The 19578-nt window shown below is 39.0% G+C and overlaps 1 protein-coding gene across 1 annotated transcript; it reads right to left on the bottom strand.

The window, feature by feature from the left end:
* Nucleotides 1–248: 248 nt before the first annotated feature.
* LOC104469078 (myomesin-1-like) lies at nucleotides 249–19230 on the bottom strand (the record flags this gene model as incomplete). The annotated part of the gene is made up of 15 exons (XM_010083427.1): nucleotides 249–484; nucleotides 1679–1802; nucleotides 4720–4935; nucleotides 9272–9327; nucleotides 10937–10959; nucleotides 11267–11303; nucleotides 12742–12905; nucleotides 14662–14767; nucleotides 14859–14897; nucleotides 15635–15722; nucleotides 16395–16508; nucleotides 17075–17142; nucleotides 17394–17453; nucleotides 18075–18219; nucleotides 19094–19230. Coding segments are annotated over 15 exons (1613 nt in total), but the record flags the coding sequence as incomplete, so codon positions are not given.
* Between the last annotated feature and the right edge of the window lie 348 nt (nucleotides 19231–19578).

The following is a 19578-nucleotide window of genomic DNA, read 5'->3' on the forward strand; positions in this document are numbered from 1 at the left end:
CATTTTTTAGTAATTAAAATCACCTTGTCAGTACATGGGTCATTATTAAGATACTTAGACATTACTACAGTGCAACTAATCTCGTACTGAGACGTAAGTGCCCATCTACCAGGCATTTAAATTTATGAAGTATTACAAATGTTGTGAAAAAACACTCATAAACTTTTTGTTAAAATATCATGGCTAGTCTACCACCCCTGAAATCTCAGCTTGAACTCATTATTCAGATCATAGCAACATCATATTCTTCATTCAATAACAGCAGGGTTTACTCGAGGCTTTTTTTCCAATGGTTTCTTTCCCTGCTTATTCAAGCTTTCTGTGGCCTGAGGAACCGTTTCTGCTACTGCTGCCTTTCCATCAGCTGTCTTTGCTGCTCGCTGGTTGCTTTTTGTATCCTTTTCTGTTTCCACAGCAGGGATTTTATTTGGGTCAGGTGTCTCCTCTGTAGCAATAATTTCTTCTACGTGTGGCTTAATAAAATCTGATTTAAGCAAAGTAATAAAATTTCCCTTATAGGTACTATGCTTAGCAACACAGAGGTATATAGACTTTGCTTTCACATTGGTTATGACCTTACCATGTTCTTTTCCTCTTCCCATACCCATATAAAGAGATTCAGTATCACAAATAACATTACTACTTTTTACAGAGCCAAAAACAAGCCCAAGATTTTATGGTCTCTAATTAAAAAGATTAAGGGTTAGAACCTGCAAAACATTTACATATGTAAGTAATTGTTTCTCACATAAGTCATCTGGTTTACAGGACTGTTTGGCAATGTCTAGGTTACCCATACCAGTAAGACAAGAGAGGAGAGAAATGCAGTTAAATGTTTGTTCTTGCCTTAGGAACAGAAAGGGGAGGGGAATAAGAGTATAAAATGTTCTGTCAGCAATGATATAAGGTATATACACCCTGTATACAAAGAAAAATACTTAGGCAAAAATATGTAAAACAGACATTCTGATAATGTTGGAATTTAAACCTTATTTGGAGCTAAAATGCTCTACATGAGGGACTTGTAGTTGTGGAGAATAAATCAATGTCCAAGTAGCAATTATATAGTAAAAGTCTAAAAGAACAGTAAAAATCTGTAATATACAAGAATGCTGAATCACCAGAGACCTTTTCATTTTCCACCCCTTCTCTAAATTGGATCAAAAAAAATAGTCACTTGGAATTCTATCTTTACTATTTAATATGGACATTGAGAGAGAATAATTGATTAATCTCAAATAGTGGCTATATGATCAGAATTTTCTAAAACAATTTGTCGTTTAGAACTCATTAATTGGGAAGGCCTTTTTTGTTTAGTGTCAAATGTCTAGCTGCTGAAATAAGTCTCACTTTGAAAAATAACACCATCTGTGTATACATATATATGCTTAGGAGGTCTTTCCTCTGCATTCAGAAATTTGACAGTATTTATTATGGCTTAAAAAACTTTCATTTGCCACGTGAGCCAAGGTGAGAACTCACAGCCCAGTGGACAGGTGATTCAAAAGTGTTGATTTAAATCTCTTTCATTGAGGTTTAGCATTTGTTGTTGATTAAGAGCATACATACTGTAAACTTGATTGTTTGGGACCTGAGAAATATTGATTGGCACAGACTATTAACTGCATAATGTTTAACAATTTTTTCATTGGAGTAGAAGTCATGAAAGTACTCTTACCTTTCTTTTCCCCTTCCTTCCGTTTGCTTGCTGTCATTGTTTTTTTCTTTTTAGATACAGTTATATTATTTTGATCGTGTCCTTGGACTGTGTCAGTCTGTCCTGACACAGAAATCACAATCACCTGAAGCAAAGCAAGAACAAAAAGTGCACAAGCAAGAAATGTGGGTGCATCACAAATTCAGTCTGAAAACACCATAACTGAATCCCTGGCAGCAATACGTTTAGAAGCAGCTATTACTCTGATTTTCAGGGACACATACATCTTCCAAAGCAAAGAGAAGTAGAATCCAGCCTGTTATCTGGGAGATGGCCCACTTGTATTCCCTTCCTCACAGTTCTGCCAAAAGGAGGAAGGCAGGAGGACAGATGTTTGAAGATAAAGTAGTAGTAATAAGCTGCTGCCAAAATGCAATCATTATTAAAAATATGCTAATGCTACGTAATAAACATCTGATATCAGGTATTGTGAAGAGGAAGTCATATTCTTGTTTGCACTCTGGAGGATGAAAGAGATGTGACACTTGCTTTTAAGGTGTATATCCTGGAATGAAGATGGAGTGACCTGCTTATCGTCCTTGAATTGGCTTCATGTCATACTAAGCAAAATTGTAAAATAATTTTTCACTAGTTCTTTGAACTCAGAAAGCTTGCTATATCTAAGATTACAGATATTCTTGTGATTATATTCTGAAATATAAAAATTAAGCTGTTTTACTGTCTGATACGCAGCTGTTGTGGCTAAACAGTCTGAACTTTTTCTTATAACAGATACTTATTCATTAATGTACGTAATTACACACATAAACCTTAAAATTGCAATAATGTCATCACATTTGATTCTTGAGTTTTAACTATTTAGGAAATAAGGCTGTGTGAACACATACACTGTTTATGTGAAGTGCTGAAAACACATGAGTTTTACATTCATGTTAAAAATCCCTGTGATGTGAAATCTATTATTGAAGAAAAAAGATTTCTGCAAGATAAACTTACTATGTTCCTTAAAACCAGTGGTACTACTCATGCATAAAGTCAAGCACATGCTAATGTGTTTTGGTAGGTCATAAATCTAATTTAAATCTGGATTTCTTTTTTAACAATTAAGATCATAATCATTATCCCTTTATGGAAACTGACTAAAAAAACTATTAAAAAATTGCAAAACTTACCATTTTCACTATTGATACCTACATTGAATCTATTGTTACCTGAGCTGTTAAGAATTTCCTCATGCTTCTGCTTTGCCTTTAAGGTTAGCTGACAGTAAACCTCAGATGGAAAGGGTTTAAGTGAGTATTAATGGTACAGCTTTTACTAGTGGCATCCTCACAGAAATGTCAGTACTGCAGCGAAGTGAGTGCCTGGGAAACAGCACTATGTCTGCAGTCAACAGTAGCTAAAAATGACAAGAGAAAGTATGTAAAAGGTGGCCACAGATTACACTTACACTGAAGATATATACGTTAGTTCTTTAGATTTTGATGTGAAGAATTGTGCTGTTCTGGGGCTAGTAATTAAAACAATTATTAATATGGCACATTGCTCTCCTAATTGGCAATTGGGCTGATAACTGCTTCTGATCATATGTATATATGAGATACATATTGTGTAACATGTATATCATATATGATATATATTATATGACAAGTATATATCGTATGTATGTCCATCAGGATGCACATATATATACCTTCTGTTGTTCTTCCTCAAGTAATAATAATTAGTGGCAATGTTGTAAAAGAGCTGACATGGAGTTTTAAATCTATATAAGTGTGTTAAAAGATCTGGACAAATGTTTTTTTGTCTGAAAAACCCCACATTTTCTTTCTGTGTTTCAGTGAAGATTCTTTTTGTAGCTTTAAAAGATCTTGACAAAATGTTCTTTCTGATCTCCAGTGTTGAGTTTGGATGAAATTAACTGAGGTCTCAGTCTAACAAAATATGTCGCTAACACCATTAAATCAAAATTCATGAGCAGGTCCATTGAATTGTGTGACACTACTCCTGTGCCTGAATTTGCAAAAATACCTTGTTGAGTTGAGATGTGAAGTAGTGAAGGTCTGGACAGAAAGGTGTGAAGAGATGCCATTGTGGGTTTTGTCATGAACAGTGAAGTGAAGATTAACAGGGATCTAAAGGGAAGCTAGAGGTAATTACAGTGGTGAAAGCATTAGGATACTAAGATACTGTGCACAACTACCAGAGCCGTGACTAGTAACACAAGACACAGTGAAACAAGCTTGTGATGGAAGGAAAGAAGTGAATTCAGTTTATTTGTGAACATAGAGGAGAGTTCATACATTTTTGCAGACACACACACACACATTAGTATTGTGGTCTCCTAAGCCTAATTTTCATTTATGTTACAGTACTTTTACCCCAATTGGGCAGATTAAACAATATTTATGGATGTAAATGACACCCATATTAAGGCCTCTCTAAATTAACACAGCAATACAAAGGGGCCTTAATGTCGACAAAATACAGCACTAATTTCTCCATGATTTAATTCTCCAACACATTCTATCTATGCTACTTTACCAAAGTTGGAACAAATCTAAACTGCTGCTGAAAAACATCTTGATCATTTTTTATCTTTCCATCTACCTCATCAGTTGCCTCTGCTGAAATGATTCTTCACCCTTTCCATTTTTGTTGTATGGTTAAATGCCCCAGGAAGAGGGTCAAATAGTGGATCTGTATTTACAGCCAGCATGCATTTGGCCTGGCTGAAGATGCTACAACTACGTTCTGTGAAGTTAGCAGTAAGAAAATATTTAGGAAAGCCGCTGTTTTCTCTGTCACCATTAAGTGTATTAGAAGCAAAAGTGAAGTGAATGGCAAAACCCAAGGCTGCCTACTAAAGCAGAAAGCCATTTACACACGCAGATTATGTCAGCCTATCATCCAAAATACCAAACCCCCCCCCCCCCCCATACTTCTGTTTCCTAGTCTTAAATTCATGCTTTTGTTTTCTTATCTTCTTTCTTTTTCTCTTCCTCAGACTGTCTCTCTTCCTCAGGTATGAACACACTTACAGTGACATCGCTGGTCTCTGTGCCATACTTGTTCTTGACCACAATGCTGTATTTCCCAGAGTCGAGCGTGGACACGGTAGAAATGGTAAAACTGACATTTTTTCCAGATTCAAATCTCAGGATGCAGTTAGCATCTGATACAAATGGTTTTTCATTCTTCAGCCATGAGACCTCTGGGGTAGGATCTCCCCAGACAGTGCAAGAAAGATTAAGTGCCTATAGAAAAAATACAAAAGGATTATAAGTAAGAGTCAGTAAACATTTGCTGTGGTTTTTTAATACCTGACTCCAAATGTTCCACTCCCCATTTGGCTTCCTGCTTTTATTAAATGGATGCATATCATCATCAGTAATCAATAATTTTTGTCAGTCTTCTCTATCATAAAGGAAAAGAAAGAACTCAGTTAATTCAAAAACTCCATTAAAACTTTTCAATATTTTATGGACCTTCTTCTCTACTCTCAAAATCATTAGCAGAGCTTTTTCCGTGCATATTGTTTAATATAAAATGAGATATTTTCTACATTTGTGTTAGACCTGAAATGAGAATTTGAGAAACTATCAGATGGATTTGTTCACGTTAAGATCACTATATATTTACCACAGAAGTAATGGAAGTGTGCCTGCCTTTTTAAGTAGCTAAGAACAAAGTGTCCCTGGAATATTTTGTTTAATTTAGGATCTTTTTAAACTATGCCCTGACAGCTCTCCAACAGACGTGAACTGTTTTACGCAGGCCTATAAAACTATTTTTAACTGGAATCAATAGAGGCTTTACCCTTTCTTTGGTGTTTATATAAGTATTTCCTTTTGATGTTAGTTATGTTCCTAAGGGCTGAATTCAGTCTCATCAGACTGAAGAAAGTATCTTCATTTTCCGAGAGTCACTTGTTAGAGAGATCACTGGCAGCTGGATTCTTTCTGTATGCTAGCAAGTCTATTGTACACACAATGTTCAGGCCTCCTTTTTTTTGCTGTCAGCTGAGAAATTAATGTTTGGGAGATACCGATACATATAAACAACCTCCTCCGGTTGCAGTGCCATGGGAATCTTCTCAAAAGAATTTGTGAAAATGAACATCACATAGAGAGTCAAATGTGAAAAACGCTTGCATGAAACTTCAGTGGTGCATAGGCCTTTCTCTGTACCTTTATTTAGGAAGGAATAAATGTATATCTAAGTATTAAATAGTACATTGGTCAAACCTAAAAAGTTATTCAATGTAGATTTTTTTTTTTTTAAATAGAAATTGCAGAATTTTTACTGCAGAGAAAATGGTCTGCAGTGGTTCGTTAGGAATGGACTAAGTGATATATAAAGAACAGACAAGCTTCCAGTTGACTGGAATCAAGTTTCTCCTACTTTATTTTAAAGGCTCTTGGTAAAAATACATCAAAATAGAGACAACTCACACTGTTAGCCCTATAGGCTGTCTTGATAGAAATCTACTGTGAGGAATCTATTTAACAGGCTACCTTCCCTTCACCTCTCTGCTTCTTGTCTAGTAGTGTGATGGCGGAAGATGGGACAGAAGAGAGACACCCAGAAGGCTGTTGAAATGAGCAGACAGGAAAAATGGATACCTCTATACAAATGAAAGATTTTTGCACCTCTGACAACAAAATAAAAATAAAATAAGTCTCACATCACCTAAGGACCAAAATGAAAACAAAAGCGAGGGGGAAGTCTTTCCTCCATCAACAACAGGTAATTCTCGGTACCGAAGGAAAGGCAGATTCCAAGTGAGGTGGTTATGACATGGTGGAAATGGCCTCTATCTGGTTTCCTGCAGCACCCACAGCTGGTGACTGCATGGGGCTGTTGACTGCCTTCTCTCATAGCCCACTGCTGTGAATGTGGTTTTGATTGCCATATCAGTCCATCTTTTTGAAAAACAGGGGGAAAACAAGAGGTTTTACATTTCCCCCTCTTCCTTGTCTCTCTCAATACAACCATGCCCTCAGCCTCAGCCAGGCCTTGCATATGAGGCCCTTCCAGTGCTCAGTATCTTTTTGTCTTTTGTCTAGCTGTTGTAGTGAGTGAATGAAATCTATCAGGAAATCTGATCTATCTGAAAACCACTGTGGGAGTAAAACCCCATCCTTTGAACTGAATCTCAGTATTTCAGAGCTCCACATAGGAGTTCCCATAACAAATCTGGACCTGGGGCACTGAAACGTGCACTTGGAGCAAACAGCAGCTTCAAGCCCAGACCCTTGGTGCCCCCCACTACCTTTTCTGCCTTTTGCTGCAGGTTATCATGAGTAGGGCAGTACAGGTGGCAGAGGGAAACGTGTCATTGTATTTCAAATATTACCGTTGCTTTTGCATATTAGCAGAAACTCACACTCATGGGTGGCTTGGGCTAAAATGCCAGCAAGTGAGTTGAAGCAGCTCAATCAGGGGAACCTGCTCCCTTCTTCCAGCCTACTAGTGAGGCCCTGGCCAAAGGGTAGAATGGGGAGCTGGTGAGCAGAAGGATGCAACGTGTTGCTTCTAGGTCTGAAAGTGCCTGTCTGTCAGAATCCTGCACCTCTCCTTTTAAAAATGAAACCCCTTACTCACTTACAGGACTTCACTAAAACAGCCAGTTAGGTTAATTTTGTTAGTTGTACACAAAACTTATGCTAGTATTCTCTGTCTGGTCGAATTCCTCCCTAATATGAACTGACACTTAGCCTTTTCCAATTATATCACACTGCTGAAGAGCATTTATGTCTCTCAGTGGAAGCCTCTTAGGCCATCTGGAACGCTGTTTGATTAACACTGGGTAAACTCTGGTTCGTTCGTTCTCACACATATCCTTAAGCTCACGTGTGAAAAGCTATTAAAGAGCATCACAGTCACGGTAAGTTTGAGATATGCATATGCTTGGAAGTTCAATCTAGGGATACCAATCTGTTCACATAACTCTGTAGTTATGGCTGCACGTGTATTCAGAATCAAACCTTGCAATTGCCGGTCTTCTGCTACCTCATTTACTGTTTTTCATAATCCTCAATGATTGTGCAATTTGCATTAATTACACAACAGAGAACTGCATTCCCCTCTCTCCAGCATATATGCAAACACTAGACAGATGAGCCAACAACCACCCAGACAATCACTGTTTTCCCTGATCACTCTCTGTCCTACTCTGTTTCTCAAAACGATCATCTACGGAATCCAGAAACGTAAGGTCAAGGATGTTTGTCTCGAGTTCTGGGAGTTCTTCAGTCACTTATTCAAACATCACAAATGTCCTTGCTGTCAAGGACAATGTGTGTCTGGGTAAGATTTTGCAACTCACTTTTATAAACTCCCTTTCTATAAGCTCCACACATTTTGCTTTAGTGAGCTAATACTCAATTTCATATCAACACTCTTTTGGCAGAAAACTTAAAACTGATAACCACACAAATTTATCCCCTGCCAAAGCAGTATGACTATCTTGTCTCCAAGCACAAGCACTATTAGCTGAGAATCTGCAAATTCATTCTGTTTCATTGTCTTCTACCTACAGTTACAAGGCTCATAGGAGCACTTTTTACTTCTACAGCATTTCCCAAACTGCTAAATCCTTTAATGAAAGGTTTAATCAGATGTATCTAATTTAGTAATGCCATCATTCTTAATTTTCACAGAATTTAGATTTTAGATTCTTAGCACTTCTGCTCAGCTTGTAATCAAATACTTTTAACCCAGCTGACCTACTGCCAGATAAAGCCAGAAGTATCAGGAAGCTGCACTACTATTGTTGCCATGTTAAAGGTTTCCAATGACATTCATGTGCCCTATTTCAATGGTCATCCACACTGTGATGAGGAACTGGCTGTTAGCAGACCAGTGGGAAGGGAAGAGCAGGCACTTCTTGGCCTCAGTACTATTATGCAGCAACCTGTAGAAACAGCATGCTGGGAAAGAGATGCAAGACTGAGAACTGACTTTCTGGGTCATCCATTCTGTGCCAAAGCATCGATGTAGCCATGTTCCTTTGGGAGTGCCTTACAATAATAGTTAAGCTGAACTCTGCTAATATAACCCAGTGTAGCACCAGTGACTTCTTTTGACTTCCTTCCTGTTTACCCTGATGAAACAGAGAAAACTATCTCCTTTTGTCTAAGAGAGAATTGAGTTAGACTGATTTACTAGTTTTACAGTGTTTAAAAGACAGCCTTGACAGGGGTGACTATCTTGCTATGCTGTTCACTGCATAAGACATAGAATGACTAGCTATCTTGTGAACAAGGAATTAAGCCTCCTGATAGCCTGTTAAAAAAAAAAAAAATTCTAACTGTGAAACCTATGCATGAATTTTTAAAGAGCTGGTTATATAAGGAGTTTTGGTCTCAGCTCACATTGTCATCCCACTTTTATCTAATGCTTAAGACACTGCCCTGAATACATAAACCCATCTGTGCAAGGCTGTTGAATTATGTACAGAAGGCAGGGAATAAATAATGTAGCAGATTTTAAAGATGGAATCTTTAAAAAAAGGTGAATATTTTCCCATCATTGAAAGGCATTCAAGCTGTTGGCCTGTTGTGTAAAGCTTCAGTTGATTTACTGTACCTTGCCCTCCTGGATGGTGACAACATCAGGCAAACCTCCAAGTACCCGGGCACGATCTGGAAAAAAATAAGCGTAATTTTCTTTAGTGTCTCAAAATCAGTTGTGTCCCAGATTCTGTTTCCCTTCTAGTTCTTTCATATTATCTTATTTATGTAGAACTGGTCTCTGATATCTGTGCTAGCAGAGAACTATTCAGCATTCTTAGCACACCATTTGGGCTTTAAAAAGCATTGAATTCACAGCAAAAGATGTGTTAATAGCTGGTGTCAGTCACTTACAGAAGGGAATTAAAGTACATGTGCTGTGTCCTGCAGATTTTGCCATCAATTCTTCTGAGTGCACACAAAAAAAAAATCTGAATTTTTGAGATCTAAATTTTTAGTGTCATAAACTAAAAATGTTGTGTTTCCAAAAAGAAACGAATGACAGCTAATAAAGTGGTGATTAGGTTTTGACCTAAATACAAAAACAGCCTCAGTGACAGCACTGCAATTGCACAGCTTTGTACGCATCTGGGTGTAAAGGAGATCAATATTCGGTCTAGTGCTAAGCTCAAAGTCACATAGGAATCTTACATAAACACAAATACACTGATCACATGCAGGCTTTGGTGCACTTATTCTGGAGTATGGATTTTGTTCGTTATAAGTCTTAGTGGAGCCTGGCAGAGGAAGGAAATGACTGCACAGAATGTTCCCCTCTAACATAGTCTGTAAAGATGTGCTCTGGAGCACAGAGATAACAAGCTTATGAGACCAGGAATAGGACTGCGTTATGTCAGTTAACATGCCAGCCCCTTATGAACAGTCCAGGGTTAGAAATGAAATGCTCAGGGCAGAGCTATTACTGATCCCTTCCTGCCGTCTCAGCTGGGACTCGTAAGGATCACTGTACATTTCCAAACCCCGCTCTATTTGGAGTGTATGTCCAGGAGGGGTTAGCTCAGATCTCTCTACACATTTTTCTCTGGTAACTTTTCAAATGCCAGTTCTGCCCTCATTTTCATACAGATCTGAACAGCATCTGCAGTGGGAGAACTTTTTGATGTGTTACATTTTTTCCATTAATTTTTCTGTAAATAGGGAGAATATTGAGCTTATATAATTCAAGTTGAATTCTAATGACTTATTCCTTAAGTAATTATTACATATTTTTGTTTTAGTTGCTATGTTGTAATTGACACACACCCTCACAAGTATCAGGAGATTCAGGGATGAGTCTTTAAGCAATGTAAGAGCTACTGTTGCTTCCTTACCCATCTCTATGCAATGCAGAGCCATTTAACATTTTAGATAGTCCAAAATTTGCCAAGTGATTTCCTCTGTCTTTGAAAACAGTGACTTTTGTGAAGAGAACATGCATGAGAGATCTCAGCAATAAAGATAATATTTAGCAAAGGCTACCTGGTAAGGGGAACAGGAGCTTAGACTGGAAAAATCAACATAACCCATAGCTATAGTGGCATTAGCTGCAACATGCACCAATGTTAAATCACTAAAAGGTCACTCTCCTTGCTTCCCCTCGGTGTAAGGAGAAATTCATTTTAGGATGAGCACATACGCATACACATATATACATGCCTTCTCTCCCAACACATGACCTTCCTGGAGAGGAAGAAAACCTTTGTAAGCAGTTTATTGCAACTATTGTTAAAGGCCCACTTACTTTTCTCTGCAATTGCAGCTTGCCTAGAGTTGAAAGAAACAAAAAGAAAGTCCAATTTCAGTTGAGGTTTAGAGTGATTGAAAAATAGCTTATCTTTTTAATTGCCTTTAACCCATTAAGGAAAATCTCTCTTGTCATTTGGCAATACTGCTCATTCTTCTTTATCTAACTGTTATATAAGAATTGCACCAAAGAAGTCACATGCAAAACTCCTACAGACTTTTGTAGGACTAGGATTTGTCTCACAGGACATATTTAGCTCCAGCACAAAACAAACAAATACTATATTTTATGGCTGCCATTTCTGTATTTAGATGGCATAATACTTACTTTAATCTCTGGAACTCAGCAAAGGCTTCATCAAACGCTTTGTAAAGAGAAAAGTTGATTTTAAAGGTAGGTTCAGAGATAAATTATCACAAGTTTAAAATTAGAATTTAGAACTAAATTAAATATGTAGACATCATTAAAGAAACAGTAATGTGTGGATGCATGAATATTGTATAAGTCCTAAAGTGCGGAATGGTTCAACTAATAAAGGCCATCTTGCATATGGCAGCTCTTATATATACATATGAGTGCATAATTACACTTTTTTTTCTTCTAAAAGTCAGGCTTTAAGACCAGAGATAGCGGGAGAGCAATAGGCTGAAATTATCTTACAAAACAGAGGAAGAAACACACAATATGCCACCTAAATGATAGCTTACAGCAGTGGTCTCCCAGACTTTTTTGATCGTGTACCCCTCCTATAGGTAAAAAATTTTGAGCATGCACCGTTGGTATATGTATATTTAATTATTTATAAATTAATGTAAATAGATGTACTACTCAAGTTCTCATTTTCTTCCTGCACCCCAGCAGATCATCTTGTACACACCCTACTTTGGAGACCACTGTCTTATGGAATACAAGAGATCTGTTTTTTCCAAGTGCTTTTCACATCTGCTCTGAAGCATGACGCTGATGGCCATGAACAAACCAGACAGCAAACTGCTGTCTTCTTCGTAAATTCAGGCTAAGCTACCATCACGTGGGAGGTCAACCTCTCCACTTTGAAAGGGAAGAAGAAATCTCTTTTGTCAGAAAGTGGGGACAGAGTACAGAAGGAGCACCATGGAGATGATTATAAGGTTATTGCCCTTACACAGAGCTTGCAGACCCAAAGTGAAGCTTTAGGGATAGGAACAGTGGGAGATGGAAATTTCTCAGTTTGGAAGGAGTTAATCTGTTCCCTAGGATCTGAGAGGTCTCAGAGTAAAAGTTTCCAAGACTCAATCAAAATAATTTTAGCTGTTCCCCTAGCATTCCTTCACTGTGCTGATGAAAGGGACCAGTCTTGACATCTCTGAAGAATAAGGAGCCCTATTATATCCATCAAAGAAATGCAGTAGGAAAGTAACAGAATGAACTTGTCCCTCACTTCCTCCTCCCAATATTGCTTGGAAGGGAGAGATACAGAAGGCATTCAGTGCTACAACTTGTATTTAAAACTGACAATCAATGCCAGCAACACAAGGGGTTTTGTAAGACAGCTCAGCAACTGGGCTGACATCTCAGTAGACAAACTGTAAGTGGGTATTTGGAATAGGAAAAAGCTGTTTGTAATTTATGACCCAGGAGCACAGGCTGGGGAAAAAAAAAATTGCAGCATCCCCACAAACACTGACAGGCTGCTGGGTACACACAAAGACTCTACAACCCAAATGGTAACAGGTCTGCAACAAGATCCTGGTGCAGATGCTCCTACCCTACCCCAGTGTAGTGCCCACATACAATCGATGTTGGCAGAGGGAATGGCCTACCTTGTCCAGAAAGATCCAGTGTCTTTTTGTGGGCTATTTTACCATCAAAGAGTTCCATTGTGTATTTGCCTTTGTCCTGTGGAGTTGGCTCATTGATCTGCAACCATACCTGCTCCCCGGTGACACCAGTCTTCACTCGGTCTGTAAACCTGATCTGGGTATCGCTGAAAAATACACAACAATGTTACCCTGTTGTTTTGCTGGAGCATAAATGGGATTTGCTCATGATGAGTTACTGAGTGTGTCTACAGTTAACTAAATTGTTTCCAAGGTGATATGGTATGCCACTATAGTCTGAAACCTTTTTCTTACTAAAGCTGTGGGCCAACAGGGCAGAATTGACATGACAGTCTTTCCCGGTTCCAGGTCTAGCTCTCCTCAGAGCTTGCAGCAACATTATGCATCTTGGTCTATGACCTGAGCCATAGAAGAGTTATACAAATTTAAAACCCAGATCTCTGAAGGGTAATCCATGCCTCCTCAAATGTTCATGTCTTAGCATAGGTTTATTTCTGCTTGGACAAAACAAAACTATAACCTACAAAACCCCCCATTTTTGTCACAAATGGTTTTTGCCTCGTTGGAATGTTTTCTGATGCTCTGCTGTGCTTTGGCATTTACAATTAAACATAATTTGACATAAGTATATCTTCTTCCACAAAAAAATATCAATTTCTCAGCTTCCTAGGTAAGCAGTTAATTGCCCTGGATGAGGCAAAAGGTATTTGTCAAATGAGCTACTCATTTTCTTTTTATCTTTAAACTCGTAACTTCAAATATACTAGAGAGTCACAGAACATTTTTACTAGATTTATTTGAGTGTTTCAAGATTAAATTAGTTTCTAAATATTAAATAGAAGGAGAAAATTAAGAGAGAAAGAAAAATCAAGAATACTTCATGTTCCCTTCCAGTTTTGAAATGCTTAGGATTACTGGCAATACCAGGTCAAAATGAGTGCCCAGAAACAGGAAAACCTCAAACTGCTTTAATTTCTCTGACAGCGTCGCTGGTTAGCATCAGTGTCAATAATTACAGCCAGACTGCTACAACACATCCTGGGTACACTGTGCCTCATTTACATGAGTTTTACTGAGAGATCAGTAGTTCAGATTCCCTCCTAAAGACTAAGTACTACCATGTCCACAGGAAGTGAAGCAGCAAGAATAGTAACAATAGATTTGAAATTATTCAGATATGTTATTACTATTACATCAAATCTAAGTTATTTACTTCTCTAGGTTTTCCAGTGCATGCTGTTTGCACTGGCTGAGAATGCAAAGTTGTCTGGTGGATTTGGATATGCAGCTCCCCTAAATTTTATGGGGAGCTGGGCATGCAAATTATTTTACAAAATCTCAGTTCTTTGTCTTGGTTAGGTTTGTGGCTCTCACAGGACGGGCTGCCTGGATTTTACCACCCTGCTGAAACTTGCTTAGTGTCCTAAACATGAACCCATGCATTAAGAGGACGTGCCCACTTGTCCCAGTTCCCATGAACTGCGGCTTCTAGACAAGCAGAACTCTAGGCTAGGTATCTCTGAACCCGTGGTGCTGGTCTCTTTTAAAGCTTGTCAGTGTCTTAGGTTATATTTACATCACTCCTCTAAACTGATCCAGGGAAAGGTGCAGCTCACATCCGGAAGGTGGGAAGTGCTCTGAAGCAGCACAGCCCTGACAGCATTCTGTGGCATGTCTCGTTCACATCTCATGAAGGAAACGACAGGAGGGACCTGTACCACCAACACCTGACTCTCGTACTGGTTTCACATGGGTGTAATGCGCTGAAACTAACTCCCATGAGAGAAGGACTCACGAGAGATGAGAAGAAAACTGTGCCTCATCTCTCTCATGTATCCAGGTTCTTTCTGGGTCTATAAAAACAAAATTGCACTGACTTTTGCAAAACTTTTGCATACTTACTTGTGCACCCAGCCTACTCTCAGATCTTCCACATAATAAGTAACATAGGAGTACAGTCTGATACCCTCAGCTGTGCTCTGGATTTTCAGGTCTGTTGCAGATAAAGCTGAAAGAAGAACACATGGTTTTATGCCACCATGCAGCCATTTATTGAGTCACAATGAGTCATTCATTTGAAAAGAGAATTAAGTGCTTACCAATCCTTCTGCATACTTCATTCATCACATCTGCAAAAGCTGTGGAAATACAATCCAGAGACTAAGACTCTGTCTGCAGCTCAAGCACCATCAATAATAGGACAAGTACTGGCTCTGAAATATTCTCCCCAGTAGGTTTGAAAAAGAAATTGGACCTACTTTATAAAGTATTAGAAATCTAAGTAATGCAGAAATATAGCCTGTTAATCCACATTTTCCAGACTTTTAACAGCAGCCTTGATGAATACCGCTGCAGCTGAACAAAACTATATTATCTTTTTTTATTGTCATGAATGCCACTATTCAATTGGAAGGCTAAACCATCTATATACATTCTAGTGGATAGATTTTTTTGCACTTGCTTGGAAACATAAGTGAAATGTTAAAAATACAGTAATCACAATGAGTGGAAAGGCCCCTAAATAAATGAATGGCAAAACATAATAAGAATGTGAAACCTTTTAAAATTGTCTAGTACTAGAATTTCTTCCTATACTTACACTACTGATGGCCCCCTGAGGAAAACTGTTATTTTGCTTAGTGTTAGTCACCATATTCTCCTAAATTATATAGAATCCAGATGCAATAGCCTGTATTCAAATATAATTTCAACTGAAAAATCTCAGTTTTTCTAATGAGGTGATCTTGTACACAGAGGGAACAAAGCCACAGGAAGGTGACACATGCAGTTGCCTGTATTAACCCGAACCCGCTTGCAGGCAAGCAGTCAGGCTGTCAGCTGGTGTGACTGGCAGCATGCAGAAAGTGGCTCTGACCTGTGTCCTTAAGCTTTAGCTCACTGGAGTCCTTTCCTCTGTCATCCTTCAGTATGACTTCGTACGTGCCAGCATCTTTCTTAGAAAACTGCAATATTGTAACAGTAAAACTATTCAGAATAGCTAATGCAGAAAAATTTAGATTTTCCCCCTGAAGCCAGCTGACATCCCATCCCCATCCCCAGGGGGGTGCCCGATGCCCAGGCTGGGGCTGCCCTGGTGCCCCCCGGCTGCCTTGGTCCTGGCTGGGGCGGTGGGACGGGCACTGGCTTGGGGGTCCTGGTCTGAAGCCACGGGGGAGCCCCCAGCCCCAGGGTGTCCTGACACTTCTTCCCTTCCTCAGCAAAGGAACCAGGAGCAAATAGATGAGCTGGTGAATGCGGGTCACAGCCCCAGTCTGCAGCAAGGCTGGGTACGGACCAGACCTCTCTGGTGACTCCGAGAGGGTGGTCCTCTGAAAGCCTGAGTGACAAGTGCTTTCCAAATGCCATTAAAAACGTAAATGTGGTCTCATTCTGTTGTTAAACTGACATGCAAAGGAAGTGACAAGCTTATTATCTCTTCTGTCATCATTTCCTGAAAATCTGAACGAGCAGTTATAGACAGACATTTGCTTTAGCTAAAACACAGACACCTTTTTCCATTTTTAAAACCCACTTCCTTTTTTGATTGTTCTGCTGAAATATCAGATTAGATCATATCATTCATCTGAATTTGTAGCAGCAACTTCAGCTGAGGGCTAACAAGGGCAGTCACTCACCTCTGATATCAGCAGAGTACACACGCCATCTTTAAAGTCATGTTCTTCATCTACCATTATCTCCCTGTCATCTTTGTACCATACAATGTGTGTTTCCTTCTTGATATTGGCCACCTAAGATGGATGAAAACCACATCGTAATTATTCTCTCCATTTGAGCAGGGGAACTTAGCGTCACCTGGCTTAGCCTGTTCAAGGCTCTCATGAAAGAACAGCAAGCTGCTCAGGCTGGTCACAGTGGGTTATTGCAGACCTCTGTTTTCAAACGAGGGATGCAAGAGGGAAAACAGTAGGGATGAAAACAGAGAGAAAAGAACTGCCAACAGCTTCAAGGAGCCCAGGTCGCTAGTGGATGCTGCTCAGGGGATTTCTACACACATAAAACAGCCCAAAACGGGAAAGTCCCAGGATTTACAAAGCTGTCACTCCTATTCAGGTGCCTTTTCCTGGGTGGGTGGCTGACACCTGAAGAAAAAAGTTCAAGCTATTTTCCGAGGCATTTTGTTACACTCAATGAACAGTCACCCCCTTAGGCTTCAGAGGCTCTGTCGCTGTCCAAGATGCAGTTGAGAGAACACAGGCAAAGGGCATGATTTTAGTCCCTTCCCGCCCTCACCATCTAAGCCGTGGGAGGTCAAAGTGCTTTGAACATTGTACTTAATGCTTTCCTTGTCCCTTACCTTACATTTCAACATCACGTTACAGTCATCGGTAACTTCCCATCCCAGTTGATCCACAAAATGAGGACCTGTTTAAATTTACAGATATATTTTTAAAGGTCGCATAAATGGTATTCACAATACCAACGACTAATGCATTTTGCTTGACAAGCATACTGTTATATTTTAATGTGGTTTTATTTTTCTTATTTCTCCTTCAGAATGTAAGCAACTATGTAACAGAACAAACCTCATATATTTCAGATTAACATATATATAAATATAAATAAACTCTTAACAGACTAACACATGTGATTTTTATAAATATCCATATTATCACCTTGTTTCCTGTGCCACTCTTTTCTCTGGAAATCTGCTTCATCCTGCAGCTTCTTGAATACTGGGAATCAAAATCAGCAAGAAATATTAAGGTTAAACATCATGTGCCATTTATACAGTACTGAATGTGACTATAACAGTTAGATGCAACTCTATCCCTTGGAGGTCAACGAGAATCCTGCCTTATAGCGTCAGCTTGTCACTGAACATTTCAAAGTGTCAGAAGCTGATTACAGCTAACCCAACTTTCCTAGCTGCTTGCAGTCATCAGGAGTTCATTGTGTCATGTCTGATGAAGCGTAATCCTCAATCATACAGCTGCTTTCCACTCTCAGTAGGAAGGCAAAGGAGCAGCAGCAGAGTCGGCAAGCCACTTGAGCTCTAAGAGGCTCAGATATGTGTTCTTGGCTGAATGGGCTTTTTGCATGGGAAATTTTCATTCCACCCATAGAAAAGCAAATAATAACAGGCTACAATATTTTACATTTCTGTAACAATTCCCCTTCCTCACAGCAATTTAAAAATACCAGTTCACATATATGCCCTGTCCTATATGAGGCACTGTGACATGAAAAACCACTGGAACATCTATTGGTATTGAAAACAGTGGAAAGTGAAAATGACATCGGAGGTAACCTCAATACAATTTTTAAAGCCTACTGTGCAATATAGATTAGCTTACCATCACCAATGAGGACAAGGCTAGATTGATTGGTTGCTTTTCCATCCTGCAGTTGGAAAGTGTAAGTCCCTTCATCCTTGTCCTCAAGTTTATCCATAATCATTTCAATAAGGCCAGTCTTCTGGTCCACCTTCATTTTGTATTTCTTCAGGAATGGAAAGTAAAGCAGTAGTTAATGCATGTCAGAGTGAGAAAATATTTGTCAAATGTTACATGGTATTTTTAGGTGAAATTTTGTTTTCTTCAGATTCCTGCTTATTCAGGTTCCCACTATCTCTAGCTCCAGCTCTAAACATAAACCCAAATAAATAAGAAATTTCTTAAAGGTGAAGCCTATTTACTGATGATATACAAACGTGACATTCCTGCGGTATGGTGACTACTGTGTTCTTCATTAGAAAGGTTTAGATTCGCATCTCTTCAGAATAAGACTGTCTTTGAGGTAGTGATATTTTATAAGTTTTTGTGCAGAATGCTCCATCTCTGCCTTCTAACCAGTATCAGTGTTGTAACAAAAGCATGCCATATCCTGTCTTTGAGAGTAACAAGTTCTGCTGCTGGAAAAAAAAACACTTGGGAATTTTCCCTTCGTGTAACACATTACTCCAAACAGCAAAGAGAAGCGAGAACCAAGCACAAGGGTATGCTGGGGCCATAGGTGAAGGAAATAGGATGAATCTGGGCTACTGCAGTGACTCCTTGAAGACCACAGTAGCTGCTTACCTGGGACTACCTTATTGCAGGAACTCCTGTGGTCCCCACTAGTTAACAGAACATGTTGTACTCACAGAGGTGGCAGGAAGTCATTTAACTCAATTTTATAAACTGCATCCAGTAGAATTCAGCTGGAGCTCAGAACTATGGACAAAATCTTTCTAACGATGCTTTGAATGACATATGTTATTTCTCATCTAAATGCATTAGTGTGGAACACCAGCTGTAAGTGTATTGGAGACAGACATTAATAGTCACTGATACTCATAAAAATGCAAACACCTGTAAGCAATGAAAAGGCTTACCTCTCCATTAAAAATCTCCTTGTCATTAAATACAAAGTTGGCCTTTGCATTGCCAGACAGGTTTTCAGCCTGCAACCAGAATCTCACTTCTCCTTTTTCCAAAATTTCCACTGCCAACTCAGAGGCAAGTGGAACAGCTACAAAGAAGAAAGAAAAGAATGAAGCATATCTTTTGCCTGTGCCCCAGCAACTATTTTCTTCTATAATCAGAAAGTCGGTTCTTTCTTTCATACTCAGATACTGTATGCAGGGTAGCTAGCTTGTGACAGCTCTTCATATAGACAGAATGCCTCTCCACCCACATATACATAGGATGACAGACAAGATTTAATCTTTTGATCCTTCAGTCACTAGGTCTATACAGACTGGAAGTGTTTGGGATTTGAGTTGTGGTAGTGTCCCTCTATCCTAATACAAGGCTAAATCTGTTTCAAAGGTAAACTGCATGCATCTCTGCAGCATGATGTGAGTCTGTATGGCACAGA

Source organism: Pterocles gutturalis, unplaced genomic scaffold, assembly GCF_000699245.1.
Source record: "Pterocles gutturalis isolate BGI_N339 unplaced genomic scaffold, ASM69924v1 scaffold42415, whole genome shotgun sequence".
In the NCBI taxonomy this organism is placed as follows: Eukaryota; Metazoa; Chordata; class Aves; order Pterocliformes; family Pteroclidae; genus Pterocles; species Pterocles gutturalis.